General features: G+C 37.0%; 3 protein-coding genes and 2 long non-coding RNA genes across 5 annotated transcripts; 3 read left to right on the top strand and 2 right to left on the bottom strand.

The window, feature by feature from the left end:
• Positions 1–1,301: 1,301 nt before the first annotated feature.
• Positions 1,302–4,414, top strand: KAI2 (alpha/beta-Hydrolases superfamily protein). Its single transcript, XM_087331136.1, has 2 exons — positions 1,302–2,219; positions 3,705–4,414. The coding sequence occupies exons 1-2, from the start codon at positions 1,855–1,857 to the stop codon at positions 4,141–4,143; spliced, it is 804 nt and encodes a 267-aa protein (XP_087187262.1). The 5' UTR covers positions 1,302–1,854; the 3' UTR covers positions 4,144–4,414.
• A 1,194-nt stretch (positions 4,415–5,608) lies between these two features.
• On the top strand, positions 5,609–5,834 carry LOC147855028 (uncharacterized). Its single transcript, XR_015531068.1, has 2 exons — positions 5,609–5,704; positions 5,739–5,834. It is a non-coding gene; the product is annotated as an uncharacterized LOC147855028 (long non-coding RNA).
• LOC147855027 (uncharacterized) lies at positions 5,673–9,462 on the bottom strand. The gene is made up of 10 exons (XM_087331645.1): positions 9,030–9,462; positions 8,591–8,693; positions 8,309–8,460; positions 7,713–7,808; positions 7,546–7,608; positions 7,391–7,459; positions 7,172–7,274; positions 6,535–6,606; positions 6,362–6,450; positions 5,673–6,181 (listed from the first exon to the last, which is right to left on the bottom strand). The coding sequence occupies exons 1-10, from the start codon at positions 9,261–9,263 to the stop codon at positions 6,011–6,013; spliced, it is 1,152 nt and encodes a 383-aa protein (XP_087187771.1). The 5' UTR covers positions 9,264–9,462; the 3' UTR covers positions 5,673–6,010.
• A 4,836-nt stretch (positions 9,463–14,298) lies between these two features.
• LOC147855025 (uncharacterized) lies at positions 14,299–24,342 on the bottom strand. The gene is made up of 18 exons (XM_087330939.1): positions 24,022–24,342; positions 23,240–23,405; positions 22,474–22,634; positions 22,219–22,378; positions 21,987–22,096; positions 21,677–21,749; positions 21,480–21,526; positions 21,209–21,344; positions 19,896–19,941; positions 19,460–19,557; positions 19,220–19,291; positions 18,633–18,980; positions 18,329–18,517; positions 17,904–18,191; positions 17,547–17,795; positions 16,768–16,901; positions 16,271–16,430; positions 14,299–14,573 (listed from the first exon to the last, which is right to left on the bottom strand). Exons 1-18 carry the CDS (start codon positions 24,294–24,296, stop codon positions 14,343–14,345), a joined length of 2,943 nt encoding a protein of 980 aa, XP_087187065.1. The 5' UTR covers positions 24,297–24,342; the 3' UTR covers positions 14,299–14,342.
• LOC147855026 (uncharacterized) lies at positions 14,502–16,178 on the top strand. Its single transcript, XR_015531004.1, has 3 exons — positions 14,502–14,646; positions 15,168–15,405; positions 15,694–16,178. It is a non-coding gene; the product is annotated as an uncharacterized LOC147855026 (long non-coding RNA).
• Positions 24,343–26,322: the final 1,980 nt, after the last annotated feature.

The following is a 26,322-nucleotide window of genomic DNA, read 5'->3' as shown; positions in this document are numbered from 1 at the left end:
TGAGAGTATAAGGGATAGATAGTTGAACAATGTGACCTTTGCTTAAAGCACGATGCACGGGACCATGGTCATAAAGTTGAACAACATCAATTTGCATAAAGTGTCACTTTTTTGTAAAATTTCTTTAAGAAGGGATAGTGGCAATAATGTAGCTCATATAATCAAAGTTTGAAGTTGTTCGATATAGTTTTTTGGATATTACTGGGATAAATAAAGATAAGGTAATGGAACAAAGTATCTAGTTTTTTAAGTGATTCGGTTATGGTAATAAAGAAAGAGGTATCAGGTATCTAGTTTTTTAGGTAATTCAAGTGACCCTACAATAAGGAAATAGGAAAGAACATGGTTGTCCACATTGTGTGAGTGCCCAATTGAACAGTTGAAAACATTTTGGCTATCGGTTGGGCCTCTATACATTCAATCCTCCCCAACGAAGTCTATCGAGAGGAAATTTGATAGATCATAGAGGGACTTATTGACTACATTTTTCATGCAAGCTATGAAAACAAACCACGTCATTATGTATCTCTATCCCCGAGCATTCCCAACAAGAAGTTGTTCGCCCCACTTTTCTTGCTACTAGTAGGAATCGGGCATAGCATCATGGATTTCCCTTGAGGCCGTCCCGAACAAGCAACTACTGTTCAGCCCACTTTTCTTGCGGCTAGGTGGGAAATGACGAGAGAAACATGGATTTAGCCTTAAGCGTGTTCGATGCAAGCAAGTATCTACCCCGAACTTTCTCTTGCGAACCGATACTCCATATCAGCACGTGTTTCAACCCAAGTTCTTTTGGAACAAGAATGTCTATCCCAAACGTATGATACAACCTAAATGGGGACATGCCACATCGGAAATGTAGTCCCGGTCTGGAAATTCTTGACCAAGAAGTTGATTTCCTGGCCTGGCCTCATTGTTTTCGTTCCGACCACGAATAAGAGCCTACCAAGTAGTGAGTGATCACAACAGATGGCCGATAATAATGCATCGGCTTTTCATCATCATTATACTTCACGATCGTCAATGGATGTCGGGCCTCGGATCGACGAATGAGAACATGACACAACATCATCATGAATGATTCTAGGGCAAGCATGTGCGGAGGAAGGGTCCTTCTTCCCTAAGAAATGAGTTGGGCCAAATGGTCTTCTTTGATAGTGATGGGCTTCTCATCTTATAAGACAGGAGAGATGTATGTATGTATGTATGTATGTATGTATGTATGTATGTATGTATGTATGTATGTATGTATGTGTTTAGGGCTTATAATAGACCCAAAAAAACAGAGCTTCCACTCTCTCTCTCTCTCTCTCTCTCTCGCTCTCTCTCTTTGTGATTTGTGTTTGATTTCCTGCCTTTCTCCTAGGCATCGGATCAATTGATGCGGTGGCTTCGAGTCCACTAATTCATGTCACGGATTTGAACTTATCCTGACACAGACAGACAGACAGACAGACAGACAGAATTGAGGACAGTTGGGGGGTGGGGGGGGTATCAAATCCAGTAATTCAGCAATTCAAACTACTGATCTAAACTTCGGTTTGATGTTATGTTGAGTGAAGGAAAGAGATAATGATGATGTGTTAAGAGAGGTTAGGACCAGCACAACACAGTGAGAGGTGGGAGAGAAAGAGAGAAGTCATAGCAAAAAGAGTATGTGTATGAGAGAGAGAGAGATATAGAAAACCCTAGTGTTTTGAAGAGATAAGCATCGAAACACAAAGACAGAATTACAGAGAGCCCCATTGTTTGTGTGACTGAGAAATAGAGAGAGCGTGTGTGTGAGTGGGTGAACATATTCTGACCTCAAGTTCTCAGATCATTCATATATACATATATATAAATTTTATAACCATGTCATTGTTGGATGCACACAATGTTCGGGTGATAGGATCGGGAGTAGAGGTTGTGGTATTAGGTCATGGGTTCGGAACTGATCAATCATTATGGAAGCAAGTCGTTCCTCACCTCTTCGATGATTATCGGCTCATCCTCTTTGACAGCATGGGCGCAGGATCAACAAATCCAGATTATTTTAGCTTCGATCGATACTCTAGTCTTCATGGCTATGCATATGACCTTTTGGCAATTCTCGAGGAGCTTCAAGTCTCGTCATGTATGTACATAGGTCATTCAGTTATGGGTATGGTCGGTTGCTTGGCTTCCATTGAACGGCCCGATCTATTTTCCAAACTCATCTTGGTGTCTGCTTCTCCCAGGTAATAATAGTGTTTCTAAGCAATTATTGTGGTTTTACCTTTGACATGAAATGTTTTGAAATTCTTACGAAATATGCAGTTGTATGTTTTCAATAACTTTTGGTAGCCATAAAAGAGCTTATTTGTATGTGGTTATATTGTTGAGAACAAATACATTTATAGCTAAAAGAGTAATCATATGTTTTTATATGTCAGGAACAATACATCTGATGAAGACTTTTTTTTATGTGGTTATCTGTTAGGATCTTTACATTTGATAGCTAAAAGAGTGTATTCATTTGTGGCTAGTTGTTGGCATCAGTACAACTTGAATGAAAACAGAAGTATATTCATATGTACCTACCAATACATCTGATGTATGGCGATATGTAGAGATTCATACATTTTATCAGAAAAATAGCATATATGTGTGTGTGGGTATTTGTTAGGATCAATGTAGATTATTAACCAATGAAAGTTAAGAGAGCAAGTGCTTTGCATCTGGTAGACAAAAAGTATCTCCGTGTGTGGTTATAAGCCAATGTCTATTCATCGAACCATATACTTAAACTTCCGAGTGCATGTGTAAGTTCTTTTGCTTATCAAAAAAAGAGTATTCATATGTGTTTATATGTTAGGGTCAGTACATCTACTCATATAACAAAAATTCGGAGTATTCATGTCTGATTGAAATAAGACTGACTTCATGTGGTTATACGTTAATGACTGATTTATGTTATTATATAATTGAACTTAAAGAGCATGAGTGCTTTGCGTTCAGTTAGAAAAAAAGAGTGTATTCATTTATGCTTACCATCTAATGATCAGATAGATAATTAAACTAAAAAGTGTCATTCTAGGATCAAATTCGTCTGATTAATTAATTAACTTGATTAACAAATGATCAAGAAAATATTAGAAAAGTAGAGACTAGAGGTTAGTTCTTGACTTGATTGACTATCTGCATCAGAAGGCATGGGGTCCTCCCATATTGCTATGCCTGATATGCAAAAAGGCTTAAGACATCTTTCCCTTAGAATTGTGGAAGAGAGGAGCATACCTTACTAGTCGGTATAAGAAATGTGCACGCGATAGGCTATAATTCTATGTCTAGACTATATCAGTCATTCAATATATGGGGATACATACAATCTCTGGTCTAATTGACTCAATTAATGGAAGGGTAATTGTATGCTTGTAACATTATAGAAACCTTTTGGTTTTAGACTGCCAATATTTTTCGAAAGATAATAATGCCATGGTAATTTTGATTGCCATTTTGTCAAACTGCTTGTTCTTGTAAGCCTTTGGACGTGCAGTGCAATATTACCCTCATTTGACAATTGTGGGCTTTCAATTATCGAGATGAATATGTTTTTTCGTGGAAAACATGGCTCCTTATTTCTTTCGATTTTGAAAGTTTCCCCTAAAATAAACTGAGGGTTTACTTTGCTATCGACTTATATCTTCCTTCAAATCAAACTTATATCTTCTCTCTTTTTACAGGTATTTGAATGATGTGGATTACTTTGGAGGGTTTGAACAAGAGGATCTTGATCAACTCTTTGAGGCAATGCAGTCTAACTTCAAGGCATGGGTTTCTGGTTTTGCACCACTTGCGGTGGGTGATGACATGGACTCTTTTGCAGTACAAGAGTTCAGCCGGACCCTTTTCAATGTAAGACCCGACATAGCATATACAGTTGCTAAAGTCATTTTTGAGAGTGATTTCAGGGGCATTTTATCATATGTAACAGTACCATGCCATATTCTACAAAGCACAAAGGACCTTGCAGTGCCAGTGGTGGTTTCAGACTACTTGCATCAACACCTTGGGTCTAAGAGCATCGTAGAGATTCTTCAAACTGATGGACACTTGCCTCAACTTAGTTCTCCCAATATTGTTATCCCAGCATTGAAGCGACACTTGTCGCTTCATTTATGAAGATTTCGCAGAAGAGACGAATTACCAAGAAGTGTTGTCTTGGATCTTTTCTCTTAAAGGTTGCCTTCTTAGCTTCTTTCATGGATATGTTACAACAGGATGATGAGTGGAGTGATGACATGTCTCAACAGTTCTGTAGGTTCTTCATGAAGCATGTAAATATTAATAAACTAGCCATCCTTACAGAGGACATATCTTTGTTTTATTGCAGATTTTATTTGAGAATGAAAAGCATATTTTCTTTTTTTAAATGGGGATAATATTTTTTCAATTGCCCCCCTAAACTTATGACGATATTTAAAGGCACTAATCGAGTATCCTTGAATTCGACAAAGAGGGAAGGAAACTTGTAGGAAATAAAGGCATGTAAAAACATTGTTACTGCATTGCAAGACATTGTAAATGTATTAAAGCTTCACCAACTCTATGATTCGAGTTTCCTGTGTAAAGAAGACAAATGAATGTGTTAAAGAGCAGGATTCCAAATAGGGTGAAGGAACTTAGTTTATGAACATACATTTGTCAGAGAAAGTGTATGCACACATGTCTGCAATATGCACAGGAATTGTTCCCACACTTTTCATTGTTGGTCATATCAATAGAACAGGGTATTTGCATGGTACAGAAGGTATACGTTATGGGGGGAGCAGCTCCATCCGTAACTTCAACATATGGGGTGCCTTCTGACAAGGAGATTCTCAGTGATCTGGTCTAGACAACTGCTTATTGAAAACACAGGTCTTTGATATGGGTGTTTTTTTATTACTTTCCATGACTATTAGATCAGATATTCTAATACTGATTTCAGGGTGCCTCTGTCCACATAGTATACACCATTCCAGCAACCTTGAGAGGTGGACAAGCCATGCTCATAGTGGCACCATTTCTAAAACCGAACTTCTCTAAGGATCTTCAATGGAGCCTTGAAATGTTGCATAAACTATAGGTGCCAACTCCAAGAGCTTTCCCTTTTTATTCAGGACTAAAACAAGTGTGCCTATTATTTTCAACTTCCACATACATTACGCCAAGATCCATGTCCGCCTACATTGCTGTGGGTATGGCATTGCAGGACACCTAAATGAGTGAAAAGATGATGTGTTTTTTCTCCATATATTATTCATGTTTCTCCTTTTCATACTAGTGGTAATATCTAGTTCTATCACAATTGCTTGTAGACAAGCAACATTTGACACTCCATGTGGTGCAACCAAATGTAGAAGAGACTTAAACTCTTAGTTGTTTCTTAGAATTTATGAAAATTTTCACTGAGGTATTTTGAGAAGTTTTGATTCAAAATTGCACGTGTAAAAATCCAGTTTTATTAGGATTATAGGTCTCAGAAGTCTGCATTTGCTTAGGTCGGCACAAAGGTCTACATTTGGGTCTGAACAAAACTATAGAGCCTTAATTTCATAGTTGTTCCTTAGAATGTCTGAAAATGTTCGCTGAGATATTTTGAAACTTTTGCTTAGAAATTACACCAATTTTTTTTATTTAATCGGGTTTTGTGCAGTTGGCATTACGGGTTGTCATCTAAACTTTCCTTACAGAATGTTCAGTTTTACGGTTTGGCATTTCGATTTGTCAATTAGATTACAGAATGTTCAGTTTTACAATGCCAAACGAATGTACATTTACTCAAGAATCTTACATATGTACATGGCATGGCCATAAGCAAACACCCAGAAGTTAGGGAAAAATCACCCACAACCAAAACATTTCTGAGGTGCTCAGTTCCTTGAACACAAGAAGACTCCTGCATTCCATAAGAGTGTACCAAATCATTGTAACTCCTCATGTTTCCATCGGCAACATCACTGCACCAGCTAGGTCTATATATCATTGTTTATACAGCTACATTATTCTACTTTTCCATGTTTGACCTGAATTCTGACACCACCATTTCCTTTTGCCAGAACTTCTTTGTCCGTAGCCTCAACTTGTCCCTTTGCTCATGGATTCTTCTTAAGCCATTGCCCACAATCACAGTAGAATAGATTATGTGAGTGACTATTGGTGCCAGAATATTGCCAGTCTGTACATGGAAGCAGCATATGGATTATAACTAATCAAGTCCATTTAAGGATTGATATATACACATATTTGCAACATCAGAGCATTTAAACATCCCATGTAAATCGATGTAGTTGTGAAAAAGCATGATTGTCCAAAACTTCGATATTAATCTCTGAATTCTAGATTTAATCACAATTACCTGTAACCATTCAAATCCAAGATACAGAGCCAGCAGCGAATCAAGAAGCGGAGAGTATATTCTTCTCAACTGCCGTCGTTCATACCAAGCTGTTCACAGAATGCCCCCAATGAAGGTGCATGCAATAAATGTTGTGTAAAACAAGGGATGTTAATGATGTCTCAAAGTCATACCTGAAAAACTTCTCTTCAACTCGAGGCTGGAAGAGCAGTTCCTTTGAACCCTTGTGATAACATAGGCTGGATCTGCGCAAAGAAATTTTAGAGCCTTAGATGACTATCTTGAACCAAACACCACTTCATCCTTGAACATTTCCTGACTCATAGTAAGATGAGTATGGCTTGATATGCCAAACATGAGATATTTGGATATGCCAAACAAGCGATACTCAGTATGTAAACATGACATAATCGATGCTCAATAAATCATGGTTGTACATCATGCTCAATATTTGGACATAAGTGCATACATCAAAGACAACGAATGAAGAGATAAAAGAACATGCAAAACATGCCATATTTGATATTCGATGTCACATGGTTGTAATAAGTACCTATGTCAGAGTAGATAATCAATCAATCAAATCCATTTTCTGCTTGGAGTACTAGTATCGATTGATATGCCATTGTTACATGTTTGTGATTAACAGAAAGACTATGTTTGTGATAGGTGCATAGATCAGGATAGCCGAATGATGCGAAAAAATTGCATTTTCTACTTAATATATGAAAATCCATTTATAACCAAACATTACATATATTTGTGACCAGTTTAGGGTTTGTGCTTGAATGAAGTGATAAAAATGCATACCTTGAGGAAATGAAGTGATGAAAAGAATAGAGCCTGTCAAGGCAGCAGTCAGTACAGCTGCAACAGCATGAGCAAATGGAGCAATGAAGGGGAAAACACCTGTCTGCAATTCCAATGAAAACAGATAAAAATATGTGTTTTCACGGCCATACAAAATAGTTTTTACTGTTTAAGGGCAATCAAATTTGGTATCATTTATAGAAAGGAAATGAGAATTACCAGGGCTGCCACACCAGGGCAAGGTCCACTGATTGTATCATCGCTGAGAAAAACATGTGCCAAACCCCCCTGTAAAAGCATCAAGCAGCCTTTTAGATTGATATATCCAAATATAAAATCATACTTTCCAGGACTGAAAGGGGAGAAATGCTTACTTGGATTGCAATCCTAAAGAACAGCTCTTCTGCTACAGCATCCATTATCAGCATAAACATAAGCTAATAGTAAAATGAGACAAAAACTTTCTCAGGAACCAAGCACTTTACTTCCTCAGCTATTAATCTCTTTGCGAAATTTAATTTGATTACTCATATTGGCTTACCTGCCAGGGTGACATGCCAACAAAAAAGCTTAACAATTCTTCATCCTCAACATCTCTGATAGCCCTAGCAGCAGGGGATTTTTTTACCACTTCATCCTAAAAATATTCAACAATCTGAAAAATGAATAATCTCATATTCATCCTGCAATTATTCAGCAATCCAATGAACAAATGACATCACATCATTAATCTCATATCAAACAGGACTTTTCTGTAGACCGACCAATTCACCCTTCAATCAAGCAATCCATCCACTACTCTGTTAATCAGTTGATTGATCAATCCAATCCATCAATAATCGATATCAAGTAATAGGTCAATCCATCTATCCGCCGGCAGATTGAAGAATCCAATAATTGATCAATCAATCTACCCACTAATAGATTTAAGAATCATGAAACTGATTAATCAATCAACCCATCAACCAAAAGTAGATCAACTAGTCCATTAATTATCCATCCACACTGATCAATCCACCAATCAAGCAATCTAATTTCATTCACCAATCAATCAAGCAGTTTAATTTTATTCACAAATCAAACGGTCTACTGATGCCAAGAGAAATATTTGTGCCTATAGCACAGAGTGTAGCTTACATCAAGAATTAACAGCAGAATCATCATAGGGGGCACAGCAAATCCCAATCCTTCCATAGCAACTTGAGGGCACAGCTCAAACCCCCCTGCACTATCAAGCCCAGTAAAATGGCAAATGCCCTGCCCAGCAAAGGCCATTGCAGCATATACACCTACATTAAAACATCACAGAAAATACATGAAATGGTATCAGTAACGAGGTGAGGAAATGGTGCCATTCTAGTGCAATGAGAAAATGACATCCAGAGTAATGTGAATGAGTAAAATAGCTTCTATAATAACCTGCGGCGTAAGTGATACGAAAACCCACTCCTATTTGCTCGAGAACAGAGTCTGTTTCTTCGTACTCTCTCACAGATCTTCCTCCTCCCCAGCTGGAGCTATTCTGTGTGTTCAAAAACAAAAACCCTAATTATCAGATGTTCCAGGCATAGAGATCAACAGAAGCCATATCCAGATCATGAAACAGAGAACTACCGAGTTAATTGTGTTGAAAACAAAAACCAAAGCAGATAAAATAAAACACAGAACTACAGAGCTCATTTTGTTCAAATATAAAACACCAAACCCGCAAAAGACAACTCATTTTGTTCAAATATAAAACCCCAAACCCGAACAGATGAAGAAACCAGTGCTCATCGTATTCAAGCAAAACCATAACCCCAACCCTAATCAGCTAAGAACATATAGAAACTATTTATTACGTGCTCAGGATTCTAACCTTGAAAGAGGAGGCAGAGGAAGGAAGGTCTGATGAAAGCTCGGAATTCCCATGGTGACCAGAAGAAGAAGAAGAAGAAGAAGTTCTCCTTTGCAGACCTTTAATGGTGAGACGCTTTGCTCTTCGGTATGGTGATGAAGAAAAAACCCTAGAAATGTACAGCAATCGATGCTTCGAGAAATCTTTTTGGAAAACTGAAAATGAGCCCGGATGCTGAAAGATTGCCATGGCCATATTTTAAATAATTCAAAGGCTTATTAATTAAATTCAATGGCCATGGTGGAGCTCTCTGTGATCAGAGGTCTATTCCACTACCAGAGGTAGAATGAGAAGAAGAAGAATAAGAAGAAGAAGTAGCTTATTATTACTGCTGCACGAATTAGGACTTGATCAAATGATGGAAAATTTTTAAGGCTTAAATCAATTTCGGCGTTTTGAGAAGGAGATGGAAAATCCTGTCTGCGTTTTGAGAAGTTGGAATGCTTAGTGTTTTTGGGTGGATGAAATTTTAGGGTTAGGGATTGGTATGGGTTAGCGAGGTAAGTCTAGGGTTTCTTGAGAAGGATGGTGAGATTTATGTAGGGTTGGGGCTGGGCAAATATTAGGGTTTCGTGAGAAGGTAGGATTGGAGATTGCGTTTTAGGGTATAAGGGATTGGGACATGGTTTTCTGTAGGACACACAAAACACAGAGAGAAACAAAACAAAAAAAAAGTGTATGGTTTTAAGGAAACCATGGATATAAATAAAAGCTCTGTGGCAGGCACAATCCATGAATGGAGCCAATGAAATTGCAGAAAATGTCATCTCTTTCTTTGACTCTGCCTTCCTTCCTGCTGCATCTTTGCCTCTGTGGAGGAGCCCACAACCCTATCCATCTCTCTCTCTCTCTCTCTCTCTCTCCATTCTCTCTCTCTATTCTCTCTCTCTCTCTCTCTCTCTCTCTCTCTCTCTCTCCATTCTCTCTCTCTATTCTCTCTCTCTCTCTCTCCATTCCCTCTCAATTCTCTGTCTCAAGTCCCTCCCAATTCCCTCTCTCTCTCAATCTCTCTCTCTCTCTCTCTCAATTCTCTGTCTCAATTCCCTCTCTCTCAGAGTCTCAATTCTCTCAATTCTCTCTCAATTTCCCTCTCTCTCTCTCTCTCTCTCTCAGAGTTCTCTCTCAGAGTTCTCTCTCAATTCCCTCTCCCCAACATGAACATGTTTTGTAGAAGTAGGCTATCCAAGTCTCAACCACATGAAAAACAAGTGTTCAAGCACATCAAGCATGTTGCCTTGATAATATGATATCATTCATTATATATTGGATGGATAATCGAACATAATTGTGCCGCAAAGTTTGAATGATGAATCCCTAATGATATGATGCTGTTATCTTCGATAATTGAACGTAATTGTGCTGTGAAGTTCGAATCCTAGTTAGAAACTTACGTTACTTATATAGTTAGTCCGTTGCTAAAACTAACCATATATATACATGATTGTTGTTAGCGGTGAAGCTTGTGACCTATGGGAGCATTAGAAGGTGACAACGTGAGAATGGAATTAAGCAATCGAGAGAATGCACAACGTGACAACGTGAAATGGAATGTGTGTTAGGGGTGAAACCAAATCAATAACGTGTGGGAAGCAAACTTGAATGTGATCAACGGTAAGAAGTATTGAAATAGTGTGATACGTTTAATCTACCTGACTTGTTTAGGACAAAACATGAATAGTCGAAGGGTCTCCTTGTTTGTGCCCACGCCCTACCTCAAACTGTAAGAGAACGTGAGCTACGTCGTATGAAAGGAATGGTGCAAAGGACGGGATTTTGGCTTGTATAGGTGAGTGTGATTTCTCCTCCGCATAAAAAGAGAAGAAGAAGACGAATGTTAATTTGTACTGTGTAGTTTGGTGTAGCATATGTAATATAAATTTATAATGTGTGAAACACAAGTCTCCATTTCCGTCCTAACCAATTCAAAAATGCCTCATTGATAAAGAAATCAAATGATGCATCATGGTAAGTACTTCTCATATGTGTCACTTCCCATTCCTTTACGACGATGTCACAATGGCATCGGTGCCGCCACAAGGACAAGTTCAGAGGCAAGGGAAAAGGGGCAAAAGACAAAAAGGAAGAGACGACAACATTGTGGTCATGATAATGTGAAAGTGTGTATAAATTATCACTTTTGGTGCTTCTATTGAGTTTTTTTCTTCACTTTTCCATCTTGAGTTGGAGGAATAGTTCTATCTCATTTTTGTTTTTTTCCATAGATAAAACAGCACCATGAGTTTTTTGCTATAATGGAATTTGGATCCATACTACCAAGACTAACTTATAATGATGTTTTTGGATTTGTATGGTATCAAAATGTGAAGAACTCACTCCCACCCTAAAGAGGAAATCACATGATTGAACACAATGACTCTTCATTTTATGTAATTATCCTTTTCATGCAATGGATTCCTCAACTTTTCCAACAATGAAAATTGTTGTAGAAGAATTTATTTTAGCCTCGCAACAATTTCTTCAACCCAACTGTTGAATCAAAAGTAAATATATTTCTCATACTCCAATTAACCCATAAATTAAGTAATATCATAAGTACTCTAACATAATTTGGAGGTGGGGTATCTTTCTAGTAAGAGACATGGGCACCCACCTTGATTATTTTCCAAACTATTATTGCTACTTCACAAGAAACAAATGGATGTCTATTATTCTCGAATCTCTGCTTTGACCGGGCAAAAGGAACACATTCCATTCATAATTCTTCTTTGGCTTTAAGGTGTCTTCCAAGGGTACAATCCTCCAAATGGCTACCTTAACTCTCTATGTTAATGATGTTGGCCAACTCATCGCAATCACGTGATGCCATAGGCTTTTAGAATCCCCACTATGTTATCACTTTTTCCTCCATCCACACATGCCTCTCTCAATAATATTATGATAAATATCATTCATAGATATTTGGGCAAGACTCCTATCTCCAACATTTGTCCAATCAAAATCTTGTGATCCTTCATCTAGATATTGGATTAGAATTTGCAATGTTGACAAACCTTGTAACTTTTCCCAACAATGCCCAACACCCCCTAGGAGCACCAAATGATGACCTTGCTATCCTAAACATTTGTTAATCATTTTCGTGAGATTAACGTGGCATTTGCACCATAACCAATCCTAATTGAGGCACTTGATTATATGTACATACATCTACATCAGCTTGAGATGAAGAACTTCCTTTTCATTATCATGTTATTGTCAATACATAATGTGCGCCAGTACTAAAATGGTGTGGTTTACGATCATGGACAAATGAACATTTGTCGACTTAACACACGCACATTACAAACATTGTAAATGTTAATGTGGATAAGAACTAGTTGAAGCAAATACATTGAACATAGTCTATGATCTTAGGTAAAGAAATGAGTGCCAAGTGGTCCCATGTGCTAACCCATCCCGATTCCCAACATGACTAGACCTATTTAAACCCCCCATTGAGAATTACTATTTGGCTTTAATGAGTGATCCTACAACTGCTCTTTCTAATCAAGATTCTTAATCCTAATTACAATCTATCTTTTCTTCAGTTGTCTACTTTCTCCTTGACAAATATTATCTAAAATTATTGTGTCTAATCTTACATATTACCTTGATTTGACAATTTCTTGGACAAGACAAGAACCTCGATGGTTCCACACACACATGCACGAGTGGAAGGTAACCTTCATGACATCGTCCCATCCCAATAACCTTAATGTCATCAAATCCACCATTCGTACAAAGTTAGCTCACGTTGTCTCGAGAGAAGGATGCCATTGAATAAAATCCCACTAACATTGCCAAGTTCACTACTAAATGATTAAATATTAGAGACCCTGCACACATTGCGAGTTTTTTTAGAATTCACCACATTCCACCAATTTATTCAATGCCAATGTACTTAAACTTTCCATCCTTCAAGTAGCCTCTTATGATACACATTTCACAATCATATCAAGTCTTCACAAGTATAAACTTTGATTTGGACCTATTGGAGCTCCAAATTCCTATGCATGCAAAAGTAGTATTCCAATGTACGCAAAACTTTGATAGAAGTGTGATAACTACATTCTGAATGGTTAGTCTCGTCAATGTCTTTCTTGTTGTACAAAGTAATAAACTTTTTGTTTCAAGTCATCGATGCGTAAATAGATGACAGTTGAGGAGTGTAGGCATCAATAGGTCTATAATGGAAAAGCATGAAATTCCCACACACATACATAACGTATCACTTTCTCATATGTTAGAAAACACACACACACCAAAAGTATTAATGAAAATATGTACAATTCCCCTCCAACATACGCATAGAAAAACAAATCATCTGCTCATAGTTTCAAGACCAAATATGCATGCAACATATGTATATCTCATTCTCATATATTTGAGACAAATATACGCATGACATATGTTGTGTCCACATACATTCAATACCAATTATGCACGCAACATATATTTCATTCTCATGAATTTGTTGAGACCAAATATGCAATATTCGACAAATATTGCATTCTCATAGATTCAAGACCATATACCGCAATAACCCTAGTGAAGGAAAATGTGAAATTCCCTTCGTCATATGCACATTAAAATCTCATGTTCTCAAAGATTTGTGAGTGCGTGCGCGCACACACACACACACACACATGCACACACACACACACACACACACACATATGAGCATATGAGGAGTCACCTTTGTGTAGATTCAAGACCATGTATGCATACGACAATATCACATTCTTGTTGTAGGTCAAAACATATATTATTACCGGTTTTCTTACAAGTTCAGAGATCAGGTGCACACAATGATATCGTCTTTATGGTAGGTCCTAAACACACACACACACACCATTGCCTCATAGATATGAGGCGCAATACACGTACAGACGCACACACATAGTCGCTTTATTGACACGAGGCAATACATGAACAAACAAAGACAAACAGACACAAAAAGGCGACATAATACCAGCAATATGGTTGGATTACATCCGAGGCCGATGTAAGTGCGCGCGTGGCAATAATCACGTTCTCACGGGATGACAGATCCTGCGATTGTCCGATGGCAATTCGAGCCCCCGAGGAGAGTTGGACACCTTCCACCTTTAGGCTTCCACCATGTCCATATGTCCATATGTCCACATGTCCACATGTCCATATGTCCATGAAGACAAGAGACAAAGAGACAAAGAGAATGGACAAGTTCTGTTCTGCAGGAACTGACTGACTGACTGTGTAGGGGGCCATTCCTTCATTCCTTGGCCTCTCTCTCTCTCAGCAAGACACGGACGTCTTCATCAGGTCCACGTCGCCATCGCTCAGCTCCCTCACGTTCTGCAGCGACAGGCGTATGCCCAGCCCCGCCTTCTGCATCAGAGACCTCGTGTTCTCTAGCTCCTCCTTCAGGGATCTGTGGTCCCTCTCCAGCTGCTCGTGTTTCTTCACCACCGACATCGCACGGTCTTCCCAGGCTTTTCGCTCCTCTTGAACCATGTCTTCCAGGACCTGCGTGTCAATCAAATCCATATCCATCAATGTTAACGCGCACATGTTGTTGCATGTATGCTGATCAGAAGAGGTTAATCTCACATCTTTGAATTCCTTCCTTGGTTTTTTTTTTTTTTTGCTTGCTTTCTTTTATTTTAGGCTTGTTCAGGGAAGATGTGAAATATTCTGTTTCATGTTTGATCAGAAAGGTATGCATTCACAATAGGCCTTTCTTCTTGCTTTTCTTCTTTATGTTAGATGTATCACTCGTACACACAAAGAGAATGTGAAGGAAATACGTTAGAAATGTTGTCACAACTATTGTAGTCCTATGTTTGTTCGAAAAGATATGATATGCCAACAATTGCTTCTTGTTTGATCACAAAAGGTAGAGAATGTGAAGGAGAGATCAAAGATTTGTTGTCGCATATCAATCACAAAGGTTATTATGTTGCTACAGATCTTTGATCTTTCAAGTTTCATTTTTTGCTTTTCTTTTATGTTATAGATGTGTCTGCACATAGAGAGTGGTAACAAGAGATTATTTTTCATCCCCTTAATTTATATCCATTGATGAGATAGCCAATGATTTGGGGACTGCCATGAATGCAGGAGACTCCCCTGGGTATAAAGTGAAGAGGAAAAGTTTTCGATAGAAAACATCATAGTCCCTTTCCAGCTGGCACAAGCAACAGATATGGCACCATCAATTTATGTATACTAACCTAAATTGTAGGCCATCATATCCTCACCGCACTTGAACTCTTAAGAGCATATCAAATGTTGGTCTTTCACTTGGCACTTGTCTACCGAAGCATTTCCATCATATTGTTCCATATTGATGTGAATGGTATGTTGTCACGGCTATGTGATTGCTTGTTTTTGTCAGTTTTTATGTATGATGTTTTGGCACAGAGAATTTTAAGGAAAAGATACGAAAATATTTGTCATAACTGTTTCATATCCAATCAGAATGGTCTGTCTTCACAACAGACTGTTGATGTTTATTCCCTTCTGTTATTTGTGTTGCACACACATAGTGCGAACAAAATTTGTGAAAATTGTTTCATATTTGATCAGAGGGCTCTGTCTTTGCAGATCTTTGACCTTTCATGTTTTCCCTCTTTCCTTTATGCAGAAGGTGTGACAATGGTACATATTTCTGAGAGAAACAGTCTAGAAGGGATGCTGTTTCGCCTGGTCACACATACACATACAAAAAAGACATAACATCAAATAAGCATACAAAAAGGCATAGAAAAGTTTTGCATTTTTCTAAGAGGAGCTGAGAGATGATGATGTTTCCACAGAAGGGCAAGATAGCATATAAAAGGTTGTCACAGCCGTACATTTTTCTTACCGGTCACAGAAATGAATGGGAGAGAAATATTAACAAAAAGTCTGAAACTTCTTACCTGTCGTATTGAGACATGGTTCCATTAATCTAATGGTACAGTCCAAGAGCAAACATCTAAGGACATGTCCAGAAATGAATTGTCAAAAGAATATATGTATGCCAAACATCCTTGGATCATTGGCATGTTGTGAGGGAGGCAATTTTTATTTTTATTTTTAGATTCTTTGATTATTGGACATAATCTTAAGCTTTGATTGCCTTGCAAATTGGCTCCATGTTAATAAGAATATTATGTATCGATTGATGTATGCAGATAATTCTATTGCACATGTATTATATGCCTTGGGATTGAACCAACCTGCTTTTCTTCATGCCAAGCAAGTGCTACTTCTCTCAGCTTCTTCTCTAAGTATACATCTTTATGTTCATCATGCATTCCAAATTCAGGAAGGAGCTGCATGCATTTATGATCTCTGTAATCAGCCTCTTGAGTCAGCATCATAGTATTGTCGCCCAACCTAAGATTTTGAACATTCGAGTTGTGGTCAATAAACCACTTAAAAAACGGTTATAATTACTGAATCATGGGTGATGTCTCATGCTCTAGGTAGAGAAATTTTGGATCTATGCATCTCAAAGACATCTAATATAGGTTTATATTAACCCCATTATCCTTTCTAATCATAATCTTATAGATTCTATCACATTTCTTCTTCCATTCACCTCTCTCTCTGTCTCTCTCTCTGTCTCTGTCTCTCTCTCTTTGTTATGTACATTTTGGATAGATTAATACAATAAGACTAAACAAGGAGAATTGCAAACTTTTAAATTCTAATTTCTCAAATAGAACCTTACATGTTTATTTGGTCATCATTTGTTGACATATTTGAAGTAGGAGCTCGACCACCCCTTAAATTGTTAGTCTCCCATTGAGAGTCTGTACATAATGATGCGCCATTATTCCTTTTCACGTCCCGAGGAGAAACATCCTAAAAGATTTGTACATATTCAGAGCACATTCATGAAATAAATTCTCATGTGGTCTGGTTCAAGTGTAGATTTGCAATGCTGAAAGCTCAAAAAGGATGTTTGAGAAGATGCTTGGTATTTATAGAACAAGATGACTCTAATAGAAAGCATATGTTGGACAATGATGCGATGGAACACTTCTAAACATCTTCCCTCTAATTGAACCAAATGGAGATGGGAGTAATTGGTAGTAATTGCGGTCATGTGAATCTAGAAGAATTGTTGAAGGAGAAATACCTGAAGAATAAATCTCTCACTAAGCCTGCATCTATTTAAAAAGTGAAGCTTGCTAATTAGGGAGGTTGTAGCTACGCAATAAATTAGATATTGGGGGTGTTATTTTTCCAAGATAAGAGTGATGAAATTGTGATCGATGAAGGGCCATGAGAGGGGGGAGAGGATATTTGAAGTCTGGAATGGAAGTAGGGATAGATAGTGACTGTGATCTTATTGATGATTTTATCTTATCTCACTTTCTACTATGATGGTCACCTCACAACAACATTCCCTTCATATATGTCATAAATATTAAGGATCAGCGGTAAGTTTCTACTACATATATCAGAGAAGAGTGTAATCAAGGTGAATCAGAGGAAAGTGAATACTTCATCTTCATCTCCAAACATCAAATTTGGATTTGTTTGAATTTTGTTCGCGATGGTGTTATCTGTAAGTACCTCTTGCATGAGAGGTTCTCCCTTAAAAACAAGAGACGCCAAATCTTGGAACCTTTTATCAAAATTGTTATGGAATTTTCGTCTTGTTGATTTAACTTTGTCTTTATTCTCCCCATCATTTGAAACCAATTTGTTCGATTCTCTTTCAAACTCAGAATAATCCTTGATATCTTCTTTCTATAAAGAACTTCATCAGTATTTCATGTCTCAAATAAACAGGGGTCTAGATCAACATACGAAAAACTAGTACAGCAACTTAAAAAAAACATTTCTATTCCAGAATACCTTATTTGCTAGATGCAAGGTCCAACCATCAATGAACTCTCTTTGTGGTTCCCTTTTATCCAAGTCTTTAAATTGCTTTTCACAATTAAAAGCTAGAAATGGTTCTCGTGATTGCATTTTGAGGGATTCATTTGAGGCCTTCAACTTTGAAATTTCATCTTCGTTGGCTAACGCATTATGTGACAAATTTGAGATGATGGTTGCATCCATTCGAACCTTTTGGAGTAAACACTCTTTTTCATGGTTCAGTTCCTTAATCAATTGTTTGAGTGCCTTAATCTCATGCATCTGACCATTCCATGAAAAAAGGAGAATTAATTTGAGAAACTCTAAAATTAGTCTTGGGTTTCTCTTTATCTTTTGAATTAGTTGAAACTGGAATCCATTTATGCAAAAAAAAGTCAGGTGCATAGAAACTAGGGAACCTTTTCAGAGAATATCTTCTGGTCTCTAGCAAGTTCATTGGTTATCTCCTGGAGGGATTCATTTCTAGTCTTCAATTCCTGCTCTCTTCTGTTAAGCTTCCTTTGTAGAACCTGTATGGTCTTTAGATAATGTTTCATGATGCTTGGGGTGTCTGGTGATGAGTGCATTGGGGCACCAACATCATTTTCCTGAACAATCAGAATTTGTTTTTCTTCAAGAATGTGAAATGAACTCTTTAGAATCCCCTTTAAATCCAAGTACATGAATTCGGTTCACTTAATGCAACCAATTCACATATACTACCTTGTTGAGATCAATTGGGCAATTTTCTTGATGGAGATTGGATTGTTTTTCTTCTCCCCGGGATGAATGGATAGTTGGCAAAGCTAATCGCAGTTGCATGTCTTTCACGACATCCATTCCAGTATCTGTGTGGGAGTTCATGTCTTTCAAGACATTGATTTCAGAATCTGTTTGAGAGTTCATGTCTTTATTTCTGTCAAGCACTTCGTCATTGTCATCGGTCAAAATACGGTTGGCCATTTGAAGCAAAAACATCATAGGAGGTTCTGATATGTCCCTAGAACTCTCCCATGAGGGTATCATTTGTAAGAGAATGTTCATTTCTTGGGCGATTCGATCAATTTTGGACTGAAATGTAGACAAAAACAACAATGCTAAGATTTTTTAGGTGCATCAACCATATGGTGTTTATGATAATTTTATGATAGTTCTGTTAGATGAGCATTGCAAGAAACTTTTGAGGGCATAAAATGGTATACAATACATATCTACGATAACAATAACGTAATCCTTATGAAGTCATTCTGACCTTTTTAACTATCAAAACGGATGCTGCAAGAAGACCAGCTAATCATATAAGGATTTACCTGACGTTGCTTTTTTTGCATCTCTAATTCAACCACCTTATCCTTCAATTTCTTGATGGTTACTTGGGAATCCTGAGATTTTAAGAAATCATTAATCTATTTAGACTTAGTTTTGGAGACCAAAAAATACAATATGTATTTTGTGGTCATCTTTCTCAAAGGGAAATCTTCTTCTTTGAGAAAGTTTCAGAAAACAAACAGTCAGGATAATCATATTGGATCATGGGGATTTTTCCTTACCTGTAAATCATGAGTAAGTTTAACAATCTCTTGTTGATCCATATTTTCAATTTTTGGCAGTGCATCCGCAGATTGATCTCGTTTTAACCTGTGACAATCTACCATAACATTTGCATGTTTGTATTCAAGTGTACAAGAAAAAGGTAACAAAGAATGTGAAGGGTTAACGTTACAGAAATCTAAAAGAAAATAAACCAAACATGCCAATGGGATACCTAGGAGCATTATATTCTATTGCATGGCAAGCTGATCAACACAACTTGGCAAAACTTCTCATATACTTGCATATTAATTAGATATTATTACCTTATAATGTAAGAATCACAAAGCTTGATATTTGAAATCATCACATATTCCATACAATATAATGCATTGACACAATATTTAAGTAAAGTAGTTACTGTGATATATAAACATGAAGGATTGGTAGTTTCACCTATTGCAGTTTCGTTATCTCGTGACCGCAACTCCTCTTGTAATATCTGCACAATTTCATGTTGATAATATCACAATTGAATCTTCCCATATTGATAAAATGAATTCCTATCCAGATCAACTATTGAGAGTGTGAAATTGTTGGATGGTATCAAGGAACAATGATCTAGTTTTGGTTCTCTTTCATCAATGCAACGGAAAAGGAAAACTCTTCTTAGCTGAAATTAGTTTTTTTGAGCCTCTTCATTAATGCAATAAAAAACACTTGCTCTTATCAGCTGAAGATTCAAATTGATATGAGGAGGCTGTTTTACATATACGTGAAAAGAGGAGACTGATCCTATAATAATCATCATGAGATTGTTATAAGGAAGTTGTTCCTAAGTTGTCGATTTGAAAATCACCAGAATCCATCTGATTCCAGTATAATTTCCAGATGTAGAAGATAGTGCTGAGATCCAGACTTCCATCAAGAGGAGTTAAAACAAGTGAAAATTTCTTTGAAAAGACAAAAAAGCACTTCAAAAATGTAGTAAAGAATGTGAGCCTCTCAAACACAGGATAATTGATTGAAGAACCAATAAAAACATCAAGGCTGAACAAAAAAAAATGGAACTCAGTGATTGACATATCAATTAAACAGACACCAATTCTCCCCTCTTTACCCTGCGATTAGACCGTCAGTTTGGCACCAACTTGTAATATAAGGCCACCAATTAGGAAGAGATTTACACATTTATTTCATCAAAGGTTTGGGCAATCCTTCACTCATCATGAATAACACAGAAAGGTGTGGTAATTTTCTACCCATAGGTCATCCCATCCTGACAATATTCATTTGTGTAAAGCATGAAGATTGGCATCTAATTGCGACATAGTTAAAGAGATTATCAATCAAGTGCACAAATTTTGTTCAAAAGACAGACAGAATAGCAAATTGCATCATCCTGGGCTGAATGGCGGTCATGCACACAGATGCATAGGTGTGTGTTTTATTTAGTGAGGATAAAATACAGACTGATTGAGATTTGGTGTCATGTGGACAAATCCTGAACAGGAGGTCATTATCTCGATTGCAATATTTGAAACAAATTGGAAAGTTATGCAACATTTGTCAAGGTAAGTTCTGAAATATTTGATGGTCTAGACAGATCCAAACAGAATGCTAAATATGTCATGAAATGTAGAAAACATCTGGCTTGAAAAATTGATGGAGAGAATGATGATCAACCTTGAAGCTAATTTGGTCAGTAAGAGCAATATCACCATCATACACAAGATGAACAAAATTGAATGTAATGCTTAGCAACTCACCTTTAGCTCTTGTCTTAATTGATTCATTTGTGATGCTCGTGAATCTCTATTGATAATAGGCTTATTGTGAATGTTGCGTGCACGATTGGCATACTTCAGAGTGTTGAGAGTTTCTTCGTGATTGATATCTGCAGTGCTGAAATTGTTTTGCTACTTGATTTATATTTTGCATGACCATCAATCAGTAATGAGTTACTTCTTCTTTATGTCACGATTTTATCTTAGAAAAAACAAGACAAAGAAGAAAAAGAATTTATTCCAAAAATAGTACCTTATGCACGCAATCATGCAAGTCCTACTGTTTCCACCAAGAGAATCCTGTTTTTCAAAAACAAACACAAAAAGTATTAATTCAAAACTGCTGCATTATTGACAATTTTTTTAATGTAAATGAGTGAAAGTGTAGAGCATATTCATTCTACCAAATTGCTTTTAAAAAAGGATACAGTTATTAAAAATATATATTGCCTGTAAAATTCTCGTGAGTTTTGATTGCCTATAGGGTACATGTTGTCCACGTTTGCGTTCATCACCCAACGCACTACATAGAGAGGACATGAAGAACAACCAAAAAGGTGTTCCATTAATGTATATGAGTCTAAGATGCACAAAGGTATTTGTGTATAAGCAAACTTAGCATGAAGACAATATACAGAAAATGTTTTCACATATAAGAAAACATAAGATTCTGAACTAAGCAACATAAAGGTATTTTTTTCACATGTATAAAAACAATTACAATAACATGTAGAAATGGTAAGGTTGGACGAGTACCAACCTTATCACATTACCCAAGGCTAACAATCCTGAATTTATGGTGATGGACTCCTTAAAACGAACCCCTACTGCACCGGTTCTCTTGGCCCTTTCTGAGCCTGCCAAATCTACCTGCAAAAAATAACAAAACATCTAATGATGATGATCCATTTTATAACATGCTATCAGCTTTTAAGCTTAAAGGGGAATAATATAAAATACTCGTCAACCAACTTTTGGATCAATTCACATACAAGATGAAATTTTGCTGTGATAATGTCACTATCAGATGTGCAATCTGTGGAGATTGCTCTTTGCTCAACAATGATGGTGAAAATGGCATGGGATCTGCTCGAGTGTTGATTCATTAAGGTACTTCCAGTTGTTCGGAAAGCTGATCCATGTTCCAAGAACCTTCAAAACAAATGAAGTTTCTTTGTGGGATCGTTGGATTTAATCGTTTGTGTTTTCAAAACCTTTTTCAAATGATGGTGGAGGAAAATATATACTTCATCATGTTGTCAAAGTTTGTCACGACTTCTTCCCGTACTCCAGCAAGTATTATGTCTCCGTTTGCATCTTCTCGAATGAAAATTGATTTGGAAGCAATCTCTGGATGAAGAAGATCTTTAATCTCCTCATTGTAAATCTCGACAAATGAACATTTTACCTGAATGCACAAAATGTGAAGACAGCGTTATATTTGTGAAGTACCAATTTGTTTTAGGTTGCATGTATCGTACTGGGGCATCATTGTATATGAATTGTGTAAACTGAGAGTACTATCTAAGAATTGACTCTCATTCCACTGAAATTTCTCCTTTAGCCACGAACCACTACCCCAATCACCACACACAAAATTAGTCGAACGTTCAAGAAAATTTGCATACATGAAAATTCTCACTAATCTTAATATAAGATTTTGGCAATACCTATCCTCAAGTTCAAAGTAAATTTCGTATTAAAAATAGACCTAAAACGCATTTTCATAAGAAATTTTCAAACAAACTCAAGCATAAGCCATGCATAAAGTGGTTGTATTAATGAACAACCTCATCAATTTCTGGAATCATATTTTACACTATTGAATCAAATACATGGATGACAACTGACAAATCAGGCATTTTTCCTAATCCTATTTAAATCACCATGCAGCATGACAACAAGGATGAGAAAATGACACTGAGTGGTGAAGTCTGCCATAAAATCTAATGTCTTGTGCACAAATAATATGTAATCTTTTCTAGTGACAAAGAAAGTTGCATCTCAAGATACCAGAAATTCAGATTGCTTCTGTTCTTCAATGCTTTTGTACAGTTGATGGATGACACGAGGAAGAATGCCCAGCTCACTTTCTTCCAAACCATTGCTATTGGCACTGCCCATTGTGTGTGTTTTCCCTGATCCTGTTTGTCCATATGCAAGAACAGTTGCATTGTATCTGAAAAAATCATTTGTAGGAATAAATTTCTATGGTTGAATTTTACAAGTATAGCATGAAGCATGCAATTAGCTCTAAATTAGATATTCTCTTAATTTCTTCAAAAGCTCAAGCGGATTGGTAGTCCCTTGAAGCTGCAAATCTTGAAAAATGACTTTGGGTTCAACTTATACAAAGCTGAGCTGAGGTCCTAAATCATTAATTCATGTCCTTTTAGTGGTAGTTTCTTATATGAATGAAAACTATATTTCATCACTATGGAGGAGGTTTTTGTGCAATACTTTCATCAATATGGATTACTACCAGTTCATCCCTGTCATCACTATTGCGTGTGGAACTATTTATAAATCATTATAAATGAATAATGCAGACTTTATATGTACTACATTGTTACAGACGACATCCCAATATTTAACCTTATTCTTCCTTGTATTAGAATGCAATCTGTTCATCACTACTATAGCCAAAATTCATTTCATCACATTGGATAGATTGAATTAAGCAATTTGGAAACATAGAATAACCATACAAGCATATAGTTAAAAACAAAACATTATGATATCTTGAATAGATTTTAAAAATAAGAATTTCCGTTGTCATGGTTGGGGTAGTTTACCCTGAAATGCAGCTATCCACAAGAGGTTTGACACAATCGAGGTAGATTTCAGCCTGACTGGAGGCCGGGCGGAAGACATGGTCGAAGGTGAACCTTTTCTCTTTCACATGACTGAGGGTGATCTCCCGTCCATCGAGGGAGAAAGAGATGCACTCATGGCAATTCTCGAGGATCTCTTTGTCCAACAGAGGGCGGGCTCGCACTGCCACGCGGACAACTGCATGATCGTCCGCCAATGCCGGGGGCGGCGGAAACACATTACAAGACATGGTCATTCTCTTCTAGTTCTATTGAGTTCTTTCTTTCTTCTTTCTTCTTCCTTCTTCCGAGACCTTTGCTCTTTCTTCTTTCTTCGTTCTCCTTTATGGTTCGAGTACAGAGAGCTTCTCTGATGTTTCAATCTCGTTCCTGTTGGAAAACGTAAAACCCTAATTTCTTCTGTATCCAGAGATGAAAGACAGTAAGCAACGAACTTAACGTCCTGTCGCTTTCCTCTGACTTATGACATCATTTCTGGTTTTTTCACACCCTAAAAAAAGCAAAAACGCAGAAAAAGCAGCCTTTACATTATTTACAAGATCTAGCCTCCTTGCAATAAATAAAATAAATAAATAAATACTAATAATGAATTAATTATACTTATTAGCAATGGGCCCGGCTCGGTTCGGTTTCTTTGCCTTGAAACCAAACCATTTATATAAAACAAAAACCAGACCAAACCGTTTATGAACTTTCAAGCCATTCAACCAAACCATTTAAAAAAAGGTAAACCAAACTATTTAAACAAAAAACATTTAGGGAAAATTTGAAACCAAACCGAGCCATTTAATAAAAGTTTAAACCTAACCACATTTAAGCCAAACTAATTAAAAAATTAAATTACACTAAATTAAATAAGCATTAATTAAGCCATTAGATTAAATAAACATTTGAATTAAATCAATAAAAACATTAATTAAATCATTAAATTACATAAACATTTCAGGGATAAAAAAAGTTAGCCCAAAAACCTATAAACCAATCAACCCCAATTTCAAAACCAAACCAAACTAAAACCGAACCGTTTATTAATAATTAAAACCGAACCAAACCATTTAATTATTTTGGAACTTATAAACCTTTAAACCATGGCTTAACGGATTGGTTCGAGCCGAAACTGGGCCCAGTGCTAATTATATTATGCATTGCATCCCAACACCAACCACACAAATCCAAGGAAAAGCATGAATTATTAGGTGGGTAGCCCCTATAGTAAGAGATTTCTTCTCACAACAACAATAGAGTAACCGAGAAGAATTCCTGTCCTGTCCACCGTCTGATACTTACCCTATAACCCAAGGAAGTCCAAGCAATACAGAACACAAATAAAATCTAGAATGACAAAATATCTCTCCCAAGAATGCCAAATCTTTCTTTGTCCTTATGTTGGAGCTTCCCTACAAAATGTATGCATGTGTACGTACACACAGGCACACAAATAGAGTCTTGTGCATTCACCGCTTGACACACACACACATACACACACAACTATGAGCCGTACCATGTTTTTGTGTTGTCTTAGTCTTAGTCTTAATGTTATATGAAGGGAGGAGTGAGTAATGAAGGTCATTTGCCAAGGATTGAGTAGTTGGCTTGAGCCCATTTTTGTAAATAAGATGGACATTTTGGGTTACTTTTGTTAGAATGTTTTTCCATTGCCAAGGACTAAGTAGTTGGCTTGAGCCCATTTTTGTAAATAAGATGGACATTTTGGGTTACTTTTGTTAGAATGTTTTTCCATTGCCAAGGACTAAGTAGTTGGCTGCCCATTTTTGTAAATAAGATGGACATTTTGGGCTACTTTTGTTAGAATGTTTTTCCATTGCCAAGGACTAAGTAGTTGGCTTGAGCCCATTTTTGTAAATAAGATGGACATTTTGGGCTACTTTTGTTAGAATGTTTTTCCATTGCCAAGGACTAAGTAGTTGGCTTGAGCCCATTTTTGTAAATAAGATGGACATTTTGGGCTACTTTTGTTAGAATGTTTTTCCATTGCCAAGGACTAAGTAGTTGGCTTGAGCCCATTTTTGTAAATAAGATGGACATTTTGGGCTACTTTTGTTAGAATGTTTTTCCATTGCCAAGGACTAAGTAGTTGGCTTGAGCCCATTTTTGTAAATAAGATGGACATTTTGGGTTACTTTTGTTAGAATGTTTTTCCATTGCCAAGGACTAAGTAGTTGGCTTGAGCCCATTTTTGTAAATAAGATGGATATTTTGGGCTACTTTTGTTAGAATGGTTTTCCTTGAGCCCATTTTTGT

Source organism: Azolla caroliniana, unplaced genomic scaffold (assembly GCF_043228905.1).
Source record: "Azolla caroliniana isolate FFs.n. ecotype wild unplaced genomic scaffold, voAzoCaro1.0.p SCAF_15, whole genome shotgun sequence".
Classification (NCBI taxonomy): Eukaryota; Viridiplantae; Streptophyta; class Polypodiopsida; order Salviniales; family Salviniaceae; genus Azolla; species Azolla caroliniana.
The sequence above is the reverse complement of the archived record's forward strand: the minus strand, read 5'-3'. Positions and strand labels throughout refer to the sequence as shown.

What these genes read in the sequence shown, in the direction of transcription:
- KAI2 (XM_087331136.1), top strand. Translation starts at nt 1,855, where the DNA reads ATGTCATTGTTGGATGCACACAATGTTCGGGTGATAGGATCGGGAGTA. An exon ending in TTGGTGTCTGCTTCTCCCAG is followed by an intron (nt 2,220 to 3,704) that starts GTAATAATAGTG and finishes CTCTTTTTACAG; the next exon opens with GTATTTGAATGATGTGGATT.
- LOC147855025 (XM_087330939.1), bottom strand. Translation starts at nt 24,296, where the DNA reads ATGACCATGTCTTGTAATGTGTTTCCGCCGCCCCCGGCATTGGCGGAC. An exon ending in AGAAGCAATCTGAATTTCTG is followed by an intron (nt 22,635 to 23,239) that starts GTATCTTGAGAT and finishes TTGTGCATTCAG; the next exon opens with GTAAAATGTTCATTTGTCGA. An exon ending in AACTTTGACAACATGATGAA is followed by an intron (nt 22,379 to 22,473) that starts GTATATATTTTC and finishes TTTGTTTTGAAG; the next exon opens with GTTCTTGGAACATGGATCAG.
- LOC147855027 (XM_087331645.1), bottom strand. Translation starts at nt 9,263, where the DNA reads ATGGCCATGGCAATCTTTCAGCATCCGGGCTCATTTTCAGTTTTCCAA. An exon ending in TCGTATCACTTACGCCGCAG is followed by an intron (nt 8,461 to 8,590) that starts GTTATTATAGAA and finishes GTTTTAATGTAG; the next exon opens with GTGTATATGCTGCAATGGCC. An exon ending in TTCTGCTGTTAATTCTTGAT is followed by an intron (nt 7,809 to 8,308) that starts GTAAGCTACACT and finishes GAATATTTTTAG; the next exon opens with GATGAAGTGGTAAAAAAATC.